We start from the raw sequence: 17,285 nt of genomic DNA on the forward strand, positions 1-17,285 counted from the left end.
TTCGAAAAGGAAGTCTAGTATAAAGCCTTGAAGTTACACTGATCAGGCTTTGATCTCGACTCCACCATTTGCTAGATATTTAATCTGTAGCAATTTCACTATGGTAACTTCAAACTCCAAGAGAATTATTTTCATCTATAGAGTTTCTTTTTCTCTCAAAATGATTCATTCAACAAACATTATCCACTAGCTACTATGTGATAGGTGTTACAGGTTCAATAACGACCAGGATAGAGTTTCTGCCCTCAAAGATGTTTAAATAAGCAATGACAGTAGAGTAGTTTAGTCCCATAATAATACAGGAATCTGCAGGGTAACTAACAGGCTCATGCAGGGCACACTTGACAAAATTCTTGCTCTGTTCACCATACCACTAAACCCAAATACTCCAGTAATCTGCAACCAGTTTCCTGTTTTCATATTTCCCAATTCATCTTGTGCATTATGGAAACAATGTCTCTGTTGCTACATAATCTAAAATCAGGTGTGTGTGAAAATAAAACACAATTCTTTTTCAATGTAGAATACCAAGGAAAGAAGAAATACCACAACTTTCAAGTAGAAATGGACAAACATATTCCATGAAGGTAATTATCTTGTTTTACTTATCACACAAATTCATTGAATATCTGTTTGTGGCAGATATGGGTTAGAAAAATGAGCAAGACACAGTTCCTGTTCTGAAGGAACTTGCCCATGTTGAAATTACAGTGCTTGTATTGAAAAGTCTTTTACATCACTATTTAGAGGAGGAAAAAATAAGACCAAAGAGCTACAGTAACAATGTTCAGTCAAATGGGAAGACCTGTCTCTGCTTTTATCTCTATTCCCAGGGTCTGGGTCATGCCAGGGCCAACAAGAGAAGAGAAGGCATGGGTCCCATCTCTTCAGTCATCCCACAGGGAGGAGTCAGGGCCTGGGTGTTTTGCTGGACACAGTTGGGTAATCAGACTAGCTACACAAGCTGGATTTGACATGCCAGCTGATCCCGCTATTTGTCTGAGAAAACCAACTACTGCCCAGCACCAGAGATCTTGAGATCTGTTGCAAAGCCTCCTGCGTGTGAAGGAAGTCCTCGGTCCTGTGGGAAACTAAGATTGGGTACAGTTCTTTCTCCATCTTTCTCCATCTGATGTGTTATTTCTTATTATTATTTGTATTCAAGACAACAGCAATTAGCCAACACTTACTGACATCTACTAAGTGCAAAGTTTACAATGGACATGATTATGAAGCATGCCTTTTAAGCTTCTTGTCGGGGCTGGTACACGGCACAGCAGTTTAAGTCATTGTCTGCAGTGCCACAGGTTTGAGTCCTGGCCGCTCCACTTCTGATCCAGCTCCCTGCTGGTGCACCTGGGAAGGCAGTGGAGGATGACCCAAGTGTTTGGGCCCCTGCACCCATGTGGGAGATCTAGATGAGGCTCAAGGCTCCTGGCTTTGGTCTGGCCCATCCCTGGTCATTGCAGCCATTTGGGGAGTGAGCCAGTGGATGGAAGATCTCTGTCTCTGTCACTCCCTCTCTTGCTGTAACTCTTTCAAATAAATCTTTAAAAAAAGAAAAAAAGGAACTTCCAGTCTAGAAGAACCAACCTATTAACTGTAATTTTAAAATTTTTTCAAAAAGATTTTATTTATTTGAGAGGCAGAATTACACAGAAAGGTGCTTCTATCCACTGGTTCACTCCCCAAATGGCTGCAACGACCAGAACTGGGCCAATCTGAAGCCAGGACCAGGAGCTTCTTCCAGGTCTCCCATGCGGGTGCAGGAGCCCAGGCACTTGGGCCATCTTCATCTTCCATTGCTTTCTCAGTCCATAATCAGAGAACTGGATAGGAAGTAGAGCAGCCGGATCATGAACCGGCACCCATATGGGATGCTGGCGCTACAGGTGGAGGCTTAGCCTACTACGCCACAGCACCAGCCCCTAGCTGTATTTTTTATGCAATCTGATAAAAGCTCTTAGATATATATTAAGGACAATGGATAACTATATGAGGAAGAATTGTTCTGGCTCCTGTTTGGAGTGGTGTGGAGAGAAAAGGAGGGCTATGGAGAGCTCTGTGATATGGGTACTAAAGAACTTAATGTGTAAAGATCAAGTTATTCTAAAATAAATCAGCATATACATAGGTAAAAAGGTGCAATGTGTATTTTCAGAAAGCAACGTATAGCTTTATAATGTAATACAAATTATACAAGTAGACAAATATTTTAAAAGTAATTCCTGCTGTGTACTGTTTCTGTTTTTCTCCCTACACAAAACACCCCTCTTCTCACAGGACTATCATATACTGTATTTTTCATAATTGTTTGTATTTTCATCTGCTAAACCACAAAAATCACAGTGTAAGTATGAAGGAAATTATTTCTGGAGACAGTGTTTTGAATCTCATCTCAGTTCTACTTATTTAGATGATTCCCTTATCTGTAAAATATTTTAATTCAGTAAGTATTCACCGAGTGTATCTCTAGATAAGAAACTATTCTAGGTGCTTGGGATGTACCAGTGTGCACAGCAAATGTCCCTGCTCCTGTCTACAGGAGGAAGACAGATAAAAATGTTGAGTAAATTAGAAATGCTATGTTAGGAGATTAATGCCATGGGAAAAACACAGCCAGGGAAAGGAAGGCCAAGTGCAGTGAGGACTACAAGTTTAAACAGGGAAGTCACAGTAGGCCTCATCAAGAAGGCAATAGAATTACAAATGAAGAAACTGGGCAGGTCACGTGGTGCAGTGAGTTAATCCCTGGGATGGAGTCCTGGTTACTTTGGTTTTAATCCGGTTTCTGGTTTATATACCAGGGAGACAACAGATGATGGCTGAAGTACCTGAGTCTGCTACCACCCATGTGGGAGACCCAGGCTCAGTTCCTGGATTTGGTCTGGCCCAGCCCTGGCTGTTGCAGGCATTTGGAGTGAACTGGTGGATGGAGATCCTGTCTCTTTCAGTCTGCCTTTAAAATAAATAAGTAAAACTTTTTAAAAATGAAGGAATGTTAGGAAAGCCCATTCCAGGCTGAGACAATCAATATAAAGGCCTTTTGGCAGAAACATGTAGAGTATGTTCCACAAAGCCAGTGCAGCCAGATCACAGAGAGTAGAAGAAGAGGGGTTCAAGAGGTGAATGGGGAAAGGCAGGAGAACAGATCAGGAAGTACATGTGGGTCACTTATGAGCTTTGATTTAAACTTCACGTGTTATAGGGAGCCACTGGAGGATTTATAAAGCAGCAACTTTCTTAAGTTGACTAGTAAAAGCATCACTCTGGCTACTGTGGCATGACCATCTGTTGGAGTCAAGAGCTGGAATTAGAGAGACTTAGTCCAGTATACTGATCTAAATCCTGAGGAAGATGGTGAGATGAGCAAGGTGGCAGCAGTAGAAATGCAGAGAAGCAACTGGATTCTTGGTATATTTTGATATAGAGGCAACAAAATTTCCTAAAAGAATAAAAGATGGACTCCATGCTTTTGGCATCAGCCACTGGTTAAGACTGAATTGTCATCACTTCGGCTGTGAACTGTTACGTGTGGAGCACAATTGGGCGGAAGATCAGGCGTCCTGTCTGGCACCTGAATCTTGAGATGTCTTCAAAACACCAAACGGAGAGGCTGCAGCTCAAGGTGTGAGCTAGATACACAAATCTGGAGTCATCGGCAGATAGCATTTAAAAGCTCTCAGATTACCAAGGCAGTGAATCAGACAAAAGAAAAAAGCCAAGCTCAGAATACAATTACCTCACAGGGTTATTTCTTAAATAAACTGGGTTTATAGCAGTGCATACATAGTATACACAAGTAAACCCTTCACTATAATACTACTGTTATTCCTGGAAGATGTCAGACCCATTTTTAGAGATGTCATTTTGAAATGCCACCCTCAGTTTCTTCATTTGTATATCAGAGCAAATACACACTCCTGCTACACTGTTGTGAGACTAAAATGAAGCTAATGAGTGTAAAGTGCCTAGCAGAGCAATCAGGTTTTTTCCCCCTGTAAATTTCCAATTTATAAATCAAATACATATATATGTATGAATACATACACATATATGTTTTATATATGTATGTATATACACCCATATATGTTATATATGTATACATACATATATATGTTTTATATATATATATATTAAACAATTTCCCCATTACAGCTGTTAGAAATGATGGTCACGGGCTGGCGCTGTGGCTCTGTTGTTAATCCTCCACCTGCGGTGCCAGCATCCTATGTGGGCACCAGATTCTAGTCCCGGTTGCTCCTCTTCCAGTCCAGCTCTCTGCTGTGGCCCAGGAGGGCAGTGGAGGATGGCCCAAGTACTTGGGCCCTGCACCCACATGGGAGACCAGGAAGAAGCACCTGGTTCCTGGCTTCAGATCAGCGCAGCGCCAGCCATAGTAGCCATTTGGGGAGTGAACCAATGGAAGAAGCCCTTTCTCTCTGTCTCTCTCACTGTAACTCTGTCAAATAAATTTAAAAAAAAAGAAAGAAAGAAAGAAATGATGGTCACAAACACTCTAATACACAATGAATTATTATTGTTGAATGTGCCATAATAACAATGTTATAGCCCAGTTCTCTTTTTTTAATTCAAGAGGGAAGTTGGGGGTGGGGAGAGGGAAAAGAAGAGAGAGGGAGAGGGTTGGAGAGGGAGAGAGGGGGAGAGGGGGAGAGAGGGGGAGAGAGAGGGAGAGGGAGAGAGGGAAAGGGAGGGAGAGGGAGAGGGTTGGAGAGGGAGAGAGGGGGAGAGGGGGACGGAGAAACAGGTTCCCTCATCCACTGGTTCACTCCCTAAATGTCTGCAACAGTCAGAACTGGAAGCCAGTATCCAGAAACTCATTCCAGTCTGCCGCATCATGTGGCAGCTACCCAACTGCTTGGGCCATCACCTGCTGCCTCCCAGGATCTGCACTGGCAGAAACCTACAATCAGGAGCTGTGAACTGAAGCCAGGAACCCTTTATGGGAGGTAGGCATCTCTGGTAACTTAGCTGGTAAGCCAAACACTCGCCCCTCAGTCTCAGTCTTTAGAAAAGATGGTCAGGAGCACAAGTGGGTGAGGCGAGATGCTTGGTGCACTGGCACACTCCCTGTGGTCTTATTCAACACGTCCATCACTCTAAGACAGACACACCTACCTTCAAATAGCTATAAGATGTAAAATAGATATCCTCAATTCATGCAAATGAAATCAAAGCCCAGAGTTATGTAATTTATTACACACATCAAGTGAAGAACAAGTCTGGCTGGAGGCAGCACGGCCCTCATCTGAGACAGACCAGCACAGTGCTGCTGTGACCCTGTCTCCAAGGCTACTCTGATGGAGACTGACCCCTCTTGGGCACCAGGTCCTTCATGTTTCCAGTGATTGCCTTCACCTCTATGAGGACACTTATTTTTTTTTCTCTTTCTCTATCCTCCTCCTAACCCTACTTGACTAACATACATTTTTTTTTTTTTTTGACAGGCAGAGTGGACAGTGAGAGAGAGACAGAGAGAAAGGTCTTCCTTTGCCGTTGGTTCACCCTCCAGTAGCCGCCGCGGCCTGCGCGCTGCAGCCGGTGCACTGCGCTGATCCGATGGCAGGAGCCAGGAGCCAGGTGCTTTTCCTAGTCTCCCATGGGGTGCAGGGCCCAAGCACCTGGGCCATCCTCCACTGCACTCCCTGGCCACAGCAGAGGGCTGGCCTGGAAGAGGGGCAACCGGGACAGAATCCGGCGCCCCGACCGGGACTAGAACCTGGTGTGCCGGCGCTGCAAGGCGGAGGATTAGCCTAGTGAGCCGTGGCGCCGGCCCTAACATACATTTAAGACAGTATATCTTCGGATCTATCTAGCACTATATAGATGCACAAAAAACACTTACTGAACACATGAATGAAGGCACTATCTCTACATTTGAACCATAAACAGCACCTAAATCAAGAGGTAACTAAAAGTTTTTAAATTGTTTTATTTGATATAATTTATATAATGAAAGTTAATACAAAAAGCTAATATCTCATTGACAATAATTCTAAATCACTACTGCATGACCCAAGGTACCTGAACTTCTCCACGCCGTCTCTTCTCAAATGCCAGCCTTTCTTCCTCCGCCCTCTGTTCCCATTGCAGTTTCTCTAGTTGTTGAGTCATTATAGCTACTTTCCTCCTCACTTGTTCCTTAAGTTCTTTATAACGTTCCAGCTATACAGACAGCATTAAAACACCATTAACACACTTATAAAGCACAAGAGGAAATTCTTTGTATGATATCCTATAGTAGCATGTAAGTAATTTTATAAAATGTTCATAGAAGTAAGATCATAATTAGCCTTTTATCTAGGTAAATTAATGTAAATATGAAAATATATAAAATTGTGGAGATAGAGCAACAAAGTGTTCTAAACAAATGCTATAATCAGATCTTTGTCAGAACATCTCAAAAAAGAATACAGAGAAAATGGTGTGTTTTTTTCTACTTACACAGTCATAATTATTTTGTATACAGTGTAAGGTTATAATAAAATTAATGAAAAAATACAAATTTAGTTAAGAAAATGGAAACAGTTACTTTTTTGGGTATCTATATTGATAATTCAATCTTCTATACTAATCTGGATATTAATTCATTAATAGCCATTTTCAATCACTTCACATAATCAACTTCTCTCCTGTCAAGTGATTATGTGTCTGACTTTTAAGGTTTTATGTTGTGAAACAAAATGATTACCTTAAAAATAGCAACTTTTATTTCAGAATGATACCATGTAAATGCTACTGAAGTATTTCTGGGACTTAAATTAACTCAGAAATGTTATAATAGCATCATTTTGTAAAGGAACAATAACCTCAATCTAAAGATTAAATCTGGGTTGTGAGAACATGTTGAAAATTTAAATTCTCAAAATTGACATTCTGTGGATAATCTTTTAAAAGAGAGGTCATACTTTACATTTTTTCTAATTAAAGGGAAAAGCTGAAATTGAAGCAAAATATTTCCCGTATGTTGACTTTTTCACCTGACTGGCTTCTAGTTCAATGTCTCTCCCTTTACGTAAGATTTCTTCCTCGATCTGTTTTTCAAAACTTTTCCATGCCCCATCTAAGTCAGCCAGCTCTGTCTCCAGGGCTCTTAGATCGTCCTGCTGCTTGGAGCACTGTTTTTCACTGTCCTGTATTGACTTCTTAGCCATGTCTGCCTTCTTGAGGTGGTGAGAAGTGTTCTCTTTGGCTTTAATGTACTGAGGTCTCTTCTGATTCAAAAGTGCTTCAAGAGATCTGAAAAGGAAAAAAAGTTAACTTTGAAGGAGGGGAGTACAGGAATGCTCTTTATTATCTTGATAATTTTTCCCTGTATCTAAAAGTATTCCAAAGGTAAAAGCTTACTTCGATAGTAAAAAATCTTCCAAAGAATCACTTACAGTTTTATTTTTTCTAATGATCTATATAAAGCCAAACTGTTAGTAATGCCTATTTTTTTTTAAAAATAAAACTCACTTTAATTCTTTTTCTGTTTGTTGTAGTTGTCTACTTAGCATCCCATGCTCCTTTTTCTTGGCTTTAACTATGTTTTCATGATGAGAGAGAGACTCTTTTGTGACACTCAAATCCCTATTCACATGCTCCAACTCAGTGGTCAGAAAATGAATTTTTTTCTCATTGTGGTATAGTTGGAAAAGCTGCAGTTGGATTTTGTTTATTCTCAGTTCTTCAAGGAGACTTTGGTAACGTTCTGCCTATAAAACAGCACAATTCATCAGCAGTGAAAAGGAGTATAGTTAAGCTGACCTTAAACTCAACTATTGTACCAACAAAAAGTCTCTAATAATTTTTATGTCACTAAGCAACAATATTTTTACCAAAAGTACTATTATTCACAGAGGGTTTTTGGATACACATCTACAAACTAGTAAACCAGGAAATGATTTTACACTCAGTGATATGGTGGTAAGAACGACGAAGTGGCATCTGCTAATCTAATCCTATTTCTGCCTTGACCTCTGAGTCTGACCAGCCCGTTAATATTTCTGACATCAGGTTTCGTGTTTGCAAACTGAAGGAAGAGCACTATGTGATTTATAATGCCCTCAGCAATTTTACATGTAGTGGTGCCAGGTAAAATTCCCGCTAAAGGAATTTACCTTTCTACCAGTAGAACAGCTCGTAGGAAGAATTTCCTCAATACCTGTATTATTAATAAAGACATAATAGAACGAGCTGCCTCAAGAGGAGTGCTCCTGATCAACAACAACGTAGTCCCAAGTAACAGGCAAACAACCATGTCCAAGGATGTTATAGAAATGGTCAGGAAGTCTGACTGTTCAGAAACTGTCCATGTAACACTTGAAGTCCTAAAATTCTTCCATCCTCTGGTTCATTCCCTAAATGGCCATAATGGCCAGGGTCAGGCCAGGATGAAGGCAGGAGGCTGGAGTTCCACCTGGGTCTCCCATGGGTGGCATAGGCCCATGTATGTGAGCCATCTTCCATTGCTTTCCTGGACACCTTAGCAGGGAATTGGATTGGAAGTGGAGCAGCCAGGACTTGAACTGGCTTTCTGATACATCAGTGTTGCAAGCAGCGGCTTAGCCAGGGACACAGGTCCCTTAAGTCCCGAAATTCAATGAACTATTTCAAAACATTGTGACTATTAGATCCTGACTTAGGCTGCAGCCATTCCTTCCCACTAACAACACCAAGGATATATATACATATTCAAAACGATGAAGAAACACAGAAACATCACTAATAAGGGAGATATTCTCTTTATTTATTGCTTCAAATATTTATTGTTTACTATGTGCTGGCAATAAGGTGAACAAGGAAGATAGTTCCTGCTATTATAGTTTGAATCTCAGTTACACTAATCAGGCAGAGGAGAAGGCAGTTAGAATAAACAAGCAAACAAATAATATAATTTCATACAGCAATATGTTAAAAAATAGAATAATGACAGTACATGGTAATATGATAGTACATGATGGAGCTAATTTAGAATGGGGGTATGGACAGCAAAGGCCTAAGGAAATGGCTTGGACAAAAAAACCACTTTGAGTAAAAGAGCACCAGCCATACAAAAATCAGGCGTAGCTTTCTAGGCCGAGGAAACTGCGAAAGCCCCAGGACAGAGGAGAGAACTTAGTGTGTTCAATGAACAACAAAGGTTGTAGTGGAGAAGAGGAAGCTAAAAGTCAGAGCCGTTAACGGGCCAGATCACCAGGGCAATGGAAGCACCAGCATCAAAGTTTCACACAAGGGAAAGAGGCTTTGATCTGTATTTGAAAAGGATTGCTCTAAAAGCCAACAACTACCAACCACAGACAAGACATCTGCTAGGGCCAAAGAAGGGCGTTCACAGAGTACGCCTTGGCCTCCTAGGAGTCCCCAAGACCTCTGCAGGGAGTTCCCATGGGCAAAGCTATTTTTCACAATACTGAGGTCTGTTGCTCTCTTCAGTGTGTTGACATTTGCACTGATGGTGTGAAAGCCAGTGGTGGTAAAGCTGCGAGGCCTCAGCATCAGTATGCTTCAGTGCAGAAGTATTTACCAGAGTCCGGCTGTCACTGTTAAGCCAGACATTAAGATTATAAAAATGCAAAACAATGCCACTCTTCTAACTAATTTGTTTTGGAAAATACAGTTATTTTTCTTTTTTCTTAAGACTTATTTTCATTATTATTACTTTTTTTTTTGACAGGCAGAGTTAGACAGTGAGAGAGAGAGAGAGACAGAAAGAAAGGTCTTTCTTTTTTCCGTTGGTTCACCCCCCAAATGGCCTCTACGGCCCGATCTGAAGCCAGGAGCCAGGGTCTTTCCCCTGGTCTCCCATGCGGGTGCAGGGCCCAAGGACCTGGGCCATACTCCACTGCACTCCTGGGCCACAGCAGAGAGCTGGACTGGAAGAGGAGCAACCGGGACAGAACCCAGCGCCCCAACCTGGACTAGAACCCGATGTGCTGGCGCCACAGGTGGAGGATTAGCCTAGTGAGCCGCGGCGCCAGCCCATTATTATTAATTTTGAAAGGCAGAGAGAGAGAGAAAGAGAGAGAGCACGAGATAGGTCTTCCATCTGCTGGTTCACTCCCCAAATGGCTGCAACAGTCAGCACTGGGCCAGACCAGAGCTAGGAGCCAGGAGCTTCCTCTGGGTCTCCTGAGTGGATAAAGGGGCTCAAGGACTTAGGCCATCCTCTTCTGTTTTCCCAGAAGCACCAGGAGGGAACTGGATTGGAAGTAGAGGAGTCAAGACACCACAGGCAGCAGCTTAACCCACTATGCCACATCACCAGCCCCAGTTATTTTTCTTTTTTAAAAATTTGTGAGTTCAGAGAGCTCCCATCCACTAGTTGACCCCTCAAATGCTTACAATGGCTGGGGACAGACACAGGATCTGGGGGTGCAAACAGGTCTCCAAAATGGATGATGAGAACTCAACTACGTGAGTAATTTCCACAGTCTCCCAGGATCTGCACTGGCAGGAAGCTGGAATCTGAGCCTGGAACTGGACCCAGGCATTCTGATTGGAATGCGGGCATCTTAAAAGCTAGGCTTGGGGCCAGCACTGTGGCACAGAGGGTTAAAGCCCTGGCTTGAAGCGCTGGCATCCCAGATGGGTGCTGGTTCTAGCCCCAGCTGCTCCTCTTCCCATCCAGCTCTCTGTTATGGCCTGGGAAAGCAGTGGAAGATGGCCCAAGTCCTTGGGCCCCTGCACCCACATGGGAGACCCAGAAGAAACTCCTGGCTCCTGGCTTTGGATCAGTGCAGCTCCGGCCATTGTGGCCATCTGGGGAGTGAACCAGCAGGTAGAAGGCCTCTCTCTCTGTCTCTACCTCTCTCTGTAACTCTGTCTTTCACATACCCGCCCCCCAAAAAAAGCTAGGCTTAAATGCCCATTCTTGGAAAATGTAGCTATTTTTCATAAAAATGTTATTTATGTTAATATGTGATGAGTTTAATGGCTGTTTTTACATGGATCATTAAAATATATTTTTGAATTTAAGTTTTAATTGCAAATGTAATATTGATAGACATAACCCATATGAGCAAAACATTTTTTAGTTCCTCAATAATTTTCTTGAAAGATTTATTTTATTTATTTGAAAGAGTTACAGAGAAAGTAGACAGAGAGAGCTTCCATCCACTGGTTCACTCCCCCAAATGGCTGTAACCGCTGGAGCTGAACCAATCCAGAGCCAGGAGCTTCCTCCAGGTCTCCCACGTGGGTACAGGGGCCCAAGAACTTGCGCCATCTTCTACTGCTTTCCCAGGCCATAGCAGAGAGCTGGATTGGAAGTAGAGCAGCCGGGGCTGGAATTGGCCCCCATATGGGATGCGGGTGCTACAGGCTGGGGCCCTTAACCCACTGCACCACAGCGCCGGCTCCCAGGTCCTCAGTAATTTTTAAGAGGGCAGGGGGAATCAAGATCTAAATGTCTGAGCCCCTCTGGCAGATAAGACACAGACCCTTCAAAACTTGTTTTCGGTAGGGAAAACCAGACATTTTTGTAGTTAAGCACATTTTGCGTATTTGAGAATACAAATGGTTGGAGATACATGAAAAATTTACCTTTAATGAACAGCATGGCTTATTTGTCTTATGTGACTAATAGAAGCCTCCAGCTACCGATTCTAACAGGAAGTTGTTAATGGGTTATCGTCCTCAGGACACCTTACCTCTTCTTTCTCTAGTTTTGCATGTTTGCGCTCTGCAGCTACATTTTTTTTCTTATTAAAATTAAACTGTGCATCCTCTTCAGCTTTTTGTAACTTTCTTTTCTTTTCCTCATATTCTCTTATAAGCTCTCCTGACGTGCTGATTTCCTCAAAAAACTGTGTTCTTTCTTTGGGCTTTTTCATTGAAATACACTCTACAGTTCCCTTTGGAAAACAATAAAGCATATCAACAGGTAAAATGTAGTCATGTATTTGGAAAACCATGAATCAATTAAACTACAACAGCTACTTACCTGAAAAACAAGACAGTTCCGTGCTTTGACTATGATGCCTATCCTTTCCAACTCTGCTGTATAGGCAGAACGACTCACAGGATCATCATTAAAACGGAATTCTGAACATGTCCCTAAAATAGAACAAAGACTGTTACAGGAAACATGTGTCAGATGTATCTCTAGTAACAAAATTATTTTTCCTATAGAAATGGCCAGTTATACAATAATAAACATGTTAATAAATATAATCAATCAAATATTGAGTATCTATGGTGTGCCAAGGACTGTTCCATAGCAGTGAACCAAATAGAAAAGTCTCTGATCTCAAGGAACATATATCCTAGTCAGAGAGACTCAAAATTGATATGCAAGTAAAATAAATCGGGGTGAGAAAGTGGTTAACTATTAAGGAGTAAAAAAGGACTGGGAAGGAGGAATGTAAATGTCTTTGTAAGAGAAAAACATACTGTAATATTTTTTTTTTTGACAGGCAGAGTGGACAGTGAGAGAGAGAGACAGAGAGAAAGGTCTTTCTTTTTTCCGTTGGTTCACTCCACAATGGCCGCTGCAGCCGGCGCACTGCGGCTGGTGCACCGCATTGATCCGAAGCCAGGAGCCAGGTTCTTCTCCTGGTCTCCCATGTGGGCGCAGGGCCCAAGCACCTGGGCCATCCTCCACTGCCTTCCCGGGCCACAGCAGAGAGCTGGACTGGAAAAATATACTGTAATTTTTAATAGGACAGGCAAGGAAATTCTTGCCGAGATGGACCCTTTTGAGTTAAAAATCCAAAAAAGTGGAAAAACTAGTCAACGAATATATCAGTGATAAAATGGTAAAATATTTAAATTACACAATAAGGTACAAGTACCTAGTAAGTATTTCTAAATTATCTATGCTTGAATTTGGGGGCAATCGATAAGACAGTATTTATACATTAGAAATGTTTTAGACCAGAATGAAAACAGTAACAAAAAAACCCCAAAACGCCTATTCACAGAGACTCTAAAAATTATAGCATAGGACAAACAAAATATATATAAACAAAAATATATAAATAACTTTCAATCTTATTCAGGAAACCAAAAATTCTTGAGTAAGTCACATAATACAAATTAAAACATTTCACTCAAGTTGCTTTTTTAAAGCAACTTAAAGGTAGAGATAACTGTCTATATACAAGTCAAAATACGCAAATCATCGCTAAGAAAGCAGAAAAAAACATACAGACGCTCAGGAAGAATTTTTATGACTTTTCTGTATTTGAGGTAGGCTCCTTCCTTGATCTTAACCAAATGGCCAGATACAAAATTGACAGCAGGGTTAAGTTTAAACATAAAATGATTACTTAAGGAAGAATATTGGAGGATCAAACAGGTTCTACTACTTGCTTATGAGATTTGCTATCCAAGAGAAAAAAAGAACCAGTGGAATAATAAATTATACACTTCAAAGAAAAAACAGACAACCTAACTTAGGGCTTGAAAAAATCAAATAACTCATAGCATAAAGTCTACAAATAAATAAGTAAATAAATAAACAAACCTCGAATACTCCTTGCGAATGTCTTCTCTTCTCCACTGTCCTCCACATACACAATTTTTACACTTGCAGTAGAAGAAACAGGTTTTCCAATATGTGCTCCATGAATGAGTTCCTGAATGTTTTTCACTCTTAAATTAGCTGTCTTCTCTCCCATTACAAAACTAAGTGCATCCATTATATTAGACTTCCCTAAAAAAAAGAGAGTAAAAGAAGTTATTCATTCTTAATGCCAAAAGGCCTTCCCAGAGCCCCAGAAACCAGGCTGACAATGGAAGCAAAACACAGCCAGTACACATTTAAATAACCCACTCCATCTTGTCAATGTTTAAAATCAAGTGACTGAAAACTTTTAGATAAATCACTTATTTGTTCTTGGCAGCTGTGCATAGCATTAAGAGGTCTAAATATAAGGATATAAATACATGGATCTAAACTGCATCTCTCTCCTGAGGGCATTACCCATGGCAAATCGTTTACTCTGAATTTGTTACCCCCATTTTATAAATAGGAAAACTGTCATCTAAAGCATTAGTGCAGCACCAACTCCTCTCACATTTAGAAGATGGCTAACTAAGTCCAGGATCTTCCTAGAGACTAAAATAAGACTGAGAAATTCAAGATTAGAATGAGATGGTGCTACAGAAGTTATATTGCAGGCGTAAATCCTTTGAAAAAGTTCAGCTTACCAGGTTGGCTGGTATCTACTTTGGATTTGAATTTTCAGAGGTTTTCTACCATTCCCTGATAGGAATGCCTCATTGGGGTGAATACTGCGACACAGTAGGTTAAGCTTCCACTGGCAATGCCCACATCCCATACTGGAGTGTCTGTTAGAGTCCTGGATCCTTCATTTCCCATCCAACTTCCCACAAATGCATACCCTGGGAGGCAGATGATGGCTCAACTACTTGGGTGGCTGCCACCCACATGGAGACTAGATGGGAGTTCTGGGTCCTGGTTTTAGCTTGGCCCAGCTCTGCTGTTGCAGGCATTTGGGGGATGAACCAGTGGATGGAAAATCAATTTCTCACTCTGCAGTTTAAGTGGATGAAAATAAATATATATTAAAGGAATGGTTCACTGTGCCTAAACTATTATGCAAACAATGTGATTCATGCTGAGCATTGCTAGGAAAAGCAGCCTGAGATTTAAGGTTGAGTTAGGCAGGGGTGCCTATGTGATCATCTCAAAAAAACAAACAAACAAACAAAAAAAACAAAACACACACACACACACAACAACAACAAAACAAAACAAAACAAAACAAAACAAAACACCCCTGGACACAAAGTCATCAGTGAGGTTCCCTGGAAGGTCATATTTCACATTGTGAGCTGGCTGCTGGAAGAACTGCGTGTATGTACTCCAATGTGTGAGAGAACTCCTAGAACTTCTGTGGACTGCCACCTCACACTTCACCCCATGCATGTTTTACCTTGCTGAGTCCTCCTAGCATCATCAAACCTGGTATAATCTTGGGGATCCCCAACTCCAAATCTGTCATCCAATCAGGAACCAGCACTTTGCTCCAAGACAGTTTCCAAGGTGTGGATCAATACAGATACTACTATTCCTACTTAATGTTTTTCCTTTTTCCATATTCCTTCTGCCATACCCAAAAACTATTTTACTTTTCAGTGCCAGAAAAGGGGAAATAACAAAGAAAGAATATTGTCAGTCAATAGGAATATGGCTTGGTTCTGGAGGTTTAGGATCTTCCTAAAAACAAAACATGGTAAAATGCTGCAAATTTATTTAGCTGAGTCTTATTTATTTAACTGATAGGTAAGAACTGATAGGTAAGAAATGTGGCATTTCTGGACTAATTGCTCTTCTGTATACTGAAAGCTACTATAAGGCAGTACACATAGAATAAAATTATTAAGTCTGAGAGTAATAAACAGAAATTCTATTTGAGCAATATATCTTTATTTAAAGTCTGCCAAAAATTGGGGCCGACGCCGTGGTGCAGTAGGTTAATCCTCCACCTGCTGCACCGGCATCCCATGTGGGTGCCAGTTCTAGTCCCAGCTCCTCCTCTTCTAATCTAGCTCTCTGCTATGGCCTGGGAAAGCAGTGGAAGATGGCCCAAATCCTTGGGCCCCTGCACCCACATGGGAGACCTGGAAAAAGCTCCTGGCTCCTGGCTTCAGCCTGAATCAGGTCCAGCCCTAGATTTTGCAGCCATTTGGAGAATGAAGAATGGAAGCACCAGGAGATGGAGATCTCCAACTCTGTGTTTCAAATAAACAAATCTTTAAAAACATAATCAAACAATAGCACATTGTAATAAGTATCATGAGGAGACAAACTAGAAATGAAATAAGGTAAGTAGGGGTAACCCGGTGCTGTGGTGTAGCAGGTTAAAGCCCTGGCCTGCAGTGCCAACATCCCATATGGGTGTTGGTTCTAGTTCCGGCTGCTCCACTTCTGATCCAGCTCTCTGCTATGATCTGGAAAGCAGTAGAAGATGGCCCAAGTCCTTGGGCCCCTGCACCCAGGTGGGAGACCTGGAGGAAACTCCTGGCTCCTGGCTTTGGATTAGCTCAGCTCCAGCCGTTGTGGCCATTTAGGGAGTGAATCAGCAGATGGAAGACCTCTCTCTCTGTATCTACGTCTCTGTGTAATTCTTTCAAATAAATAAAATAAAGCTTAAAAAAAAAAAAGAAAGAAGGTAAGTAGGAGAGGCAAAGTCGGATAAGATGGTCAGGAAATATTAACTACCTTGCCTGCCTGCCAGTTAGTATGAGCTTAATAAACATCTATTGAAAAAAATGAATGAATGAAAGCAAGAATAAACAACGTCAAGTTTTCTCTTTTTTATTTATTTATTTTACTTGAAAGTCAGATTTACAGAGAGAGAAGGAGAGGCCTCCAGAGAGAGGTCCTCCATCCGCTGGTTCATTCCCCAGTTGGCTACAACAGCTGGTGCCTGCGCTTATCCGAATCCAGGAGCTTCTTCCAGGTCTCTCACTGGGTACAGGGGCCCAAGGACTTGCACCATCTTCCACAGCCCTCCCAGGCAATAGCAGAGAGCTAGATCGGAAGTGGAGCAGCCAAGACATGAACCGGCGCCTATGTGGGATGCCAGCACCACAGGCGGTGGCCTTACCTGTTACCCCACAGCGCCAGCCCCCAAAGTCAAATTTTCTAACAGCCATTTTGAGGACCTCTGCTGTAAATAATTTTAAGCCAACATCAGGAAAATGATTCTGGAAGTTCTCTATTAGGATATTATCACTTGAAAAAGATGAACCAACTAGCCAAAACTATAAAAATATCATTATCATTTTTTAAAGATTTTATTTATTTACTTGAACATCAGAGTTATACAGAGAGAGAAGGAGAGGCAGAGAGAGAGATAGAGAGGCAGAGAGGGAGAGAGACCTTCCATCCACTGGTTCACTTCCCATTTCGCCACAATGGCCGGATCTGTGCTGATCCGAAGAGCCAGGAGCCAGGAGCCAGGAGCCAGGAGCTTCATCCAGGTCTCCCACACGGGTGCAGGGGCCCAAGCACTTGGGCCATTTTCTACTGCTTTCCCAGATCATAGCAGAGAGCTGGACTGGAAGTGGAGCAGCCAGATCTCGACTCGGCGCCCACATGGTATGCTGGCACTGCAGACAACGGCCTAACCCACTACACCACAGCGCCGGCCCCCATTATCATTTTCTAAGTCCCTTTTTATTTTTTAAAAGATTTATTTATTTGAAAGAGTTACAGAGAGTGGGAGGGAGGGAAGGGAGGGGGAGGGGAAGAGACGGGGAGGGGAAGAGACGGGGAGGGGGAGAGATGGGGAGGGGAAGAGAGAGGA

The 17,285-nt window shown here is 41.9% G+C and overlaps 1 protein-coding gene across 4 annotated transcripts in view; it reads right to left on the reverse strand.

Annotated features, from left to right (window-relative positions):
* Positions 1–17,285, reverse strand: part of SMC1B (structural maintenance of chromosomes 1B) — an 80,003-nt gene that overhangs the window by 47,939 nt on the left and 14,779 nt on the right. For all 4 annotated transcript variants that reach the window (XM_070053032.1, XM_070053033.1, XM_070053030.1 and 1 more), the window contains 6 exons: positions 13,472–13,660; positions 11,948–12,060; positions 11,655–11,858; positions 7,480–7,718; positions 7,002–7,260; positions 6,046–6,186 (listed from right to left, as the gene is read on the reverse strand). In XM_070053032.1, coding sequence (XP_069909133.1) covers positions 6,046–6,186; positions 7,002–7,260; positions 7,480–7,718; positions 11,655–11,858; positions 11,948–12,060; positions 13,472–13,660 — 1,145 coding nt within the window. The remainder of the gene's footprint in view (positions 1–6,045; positions 6,187–7,001; positions 7,261–7,479; positions 7,719–11,654; positions 11,859–11,947; positions 12,061–13,471; positions 13,661–17,285) is intronic.

Source organism: Oryctolagus cuniculus, chromosome 11 (genome assembly GCF_964237555.1).
Source record: "Oryctolagus cuniculus chromosome 11, mOryCun1.1, whole genome shotgun sequence".
Taxonomy (NCBI): Eukaryota; Metazoa; Chordata; class Mammalia; order Lagomorpha; family Leporidae; genus Oryctolagus; species Oryctolagus cuniculus.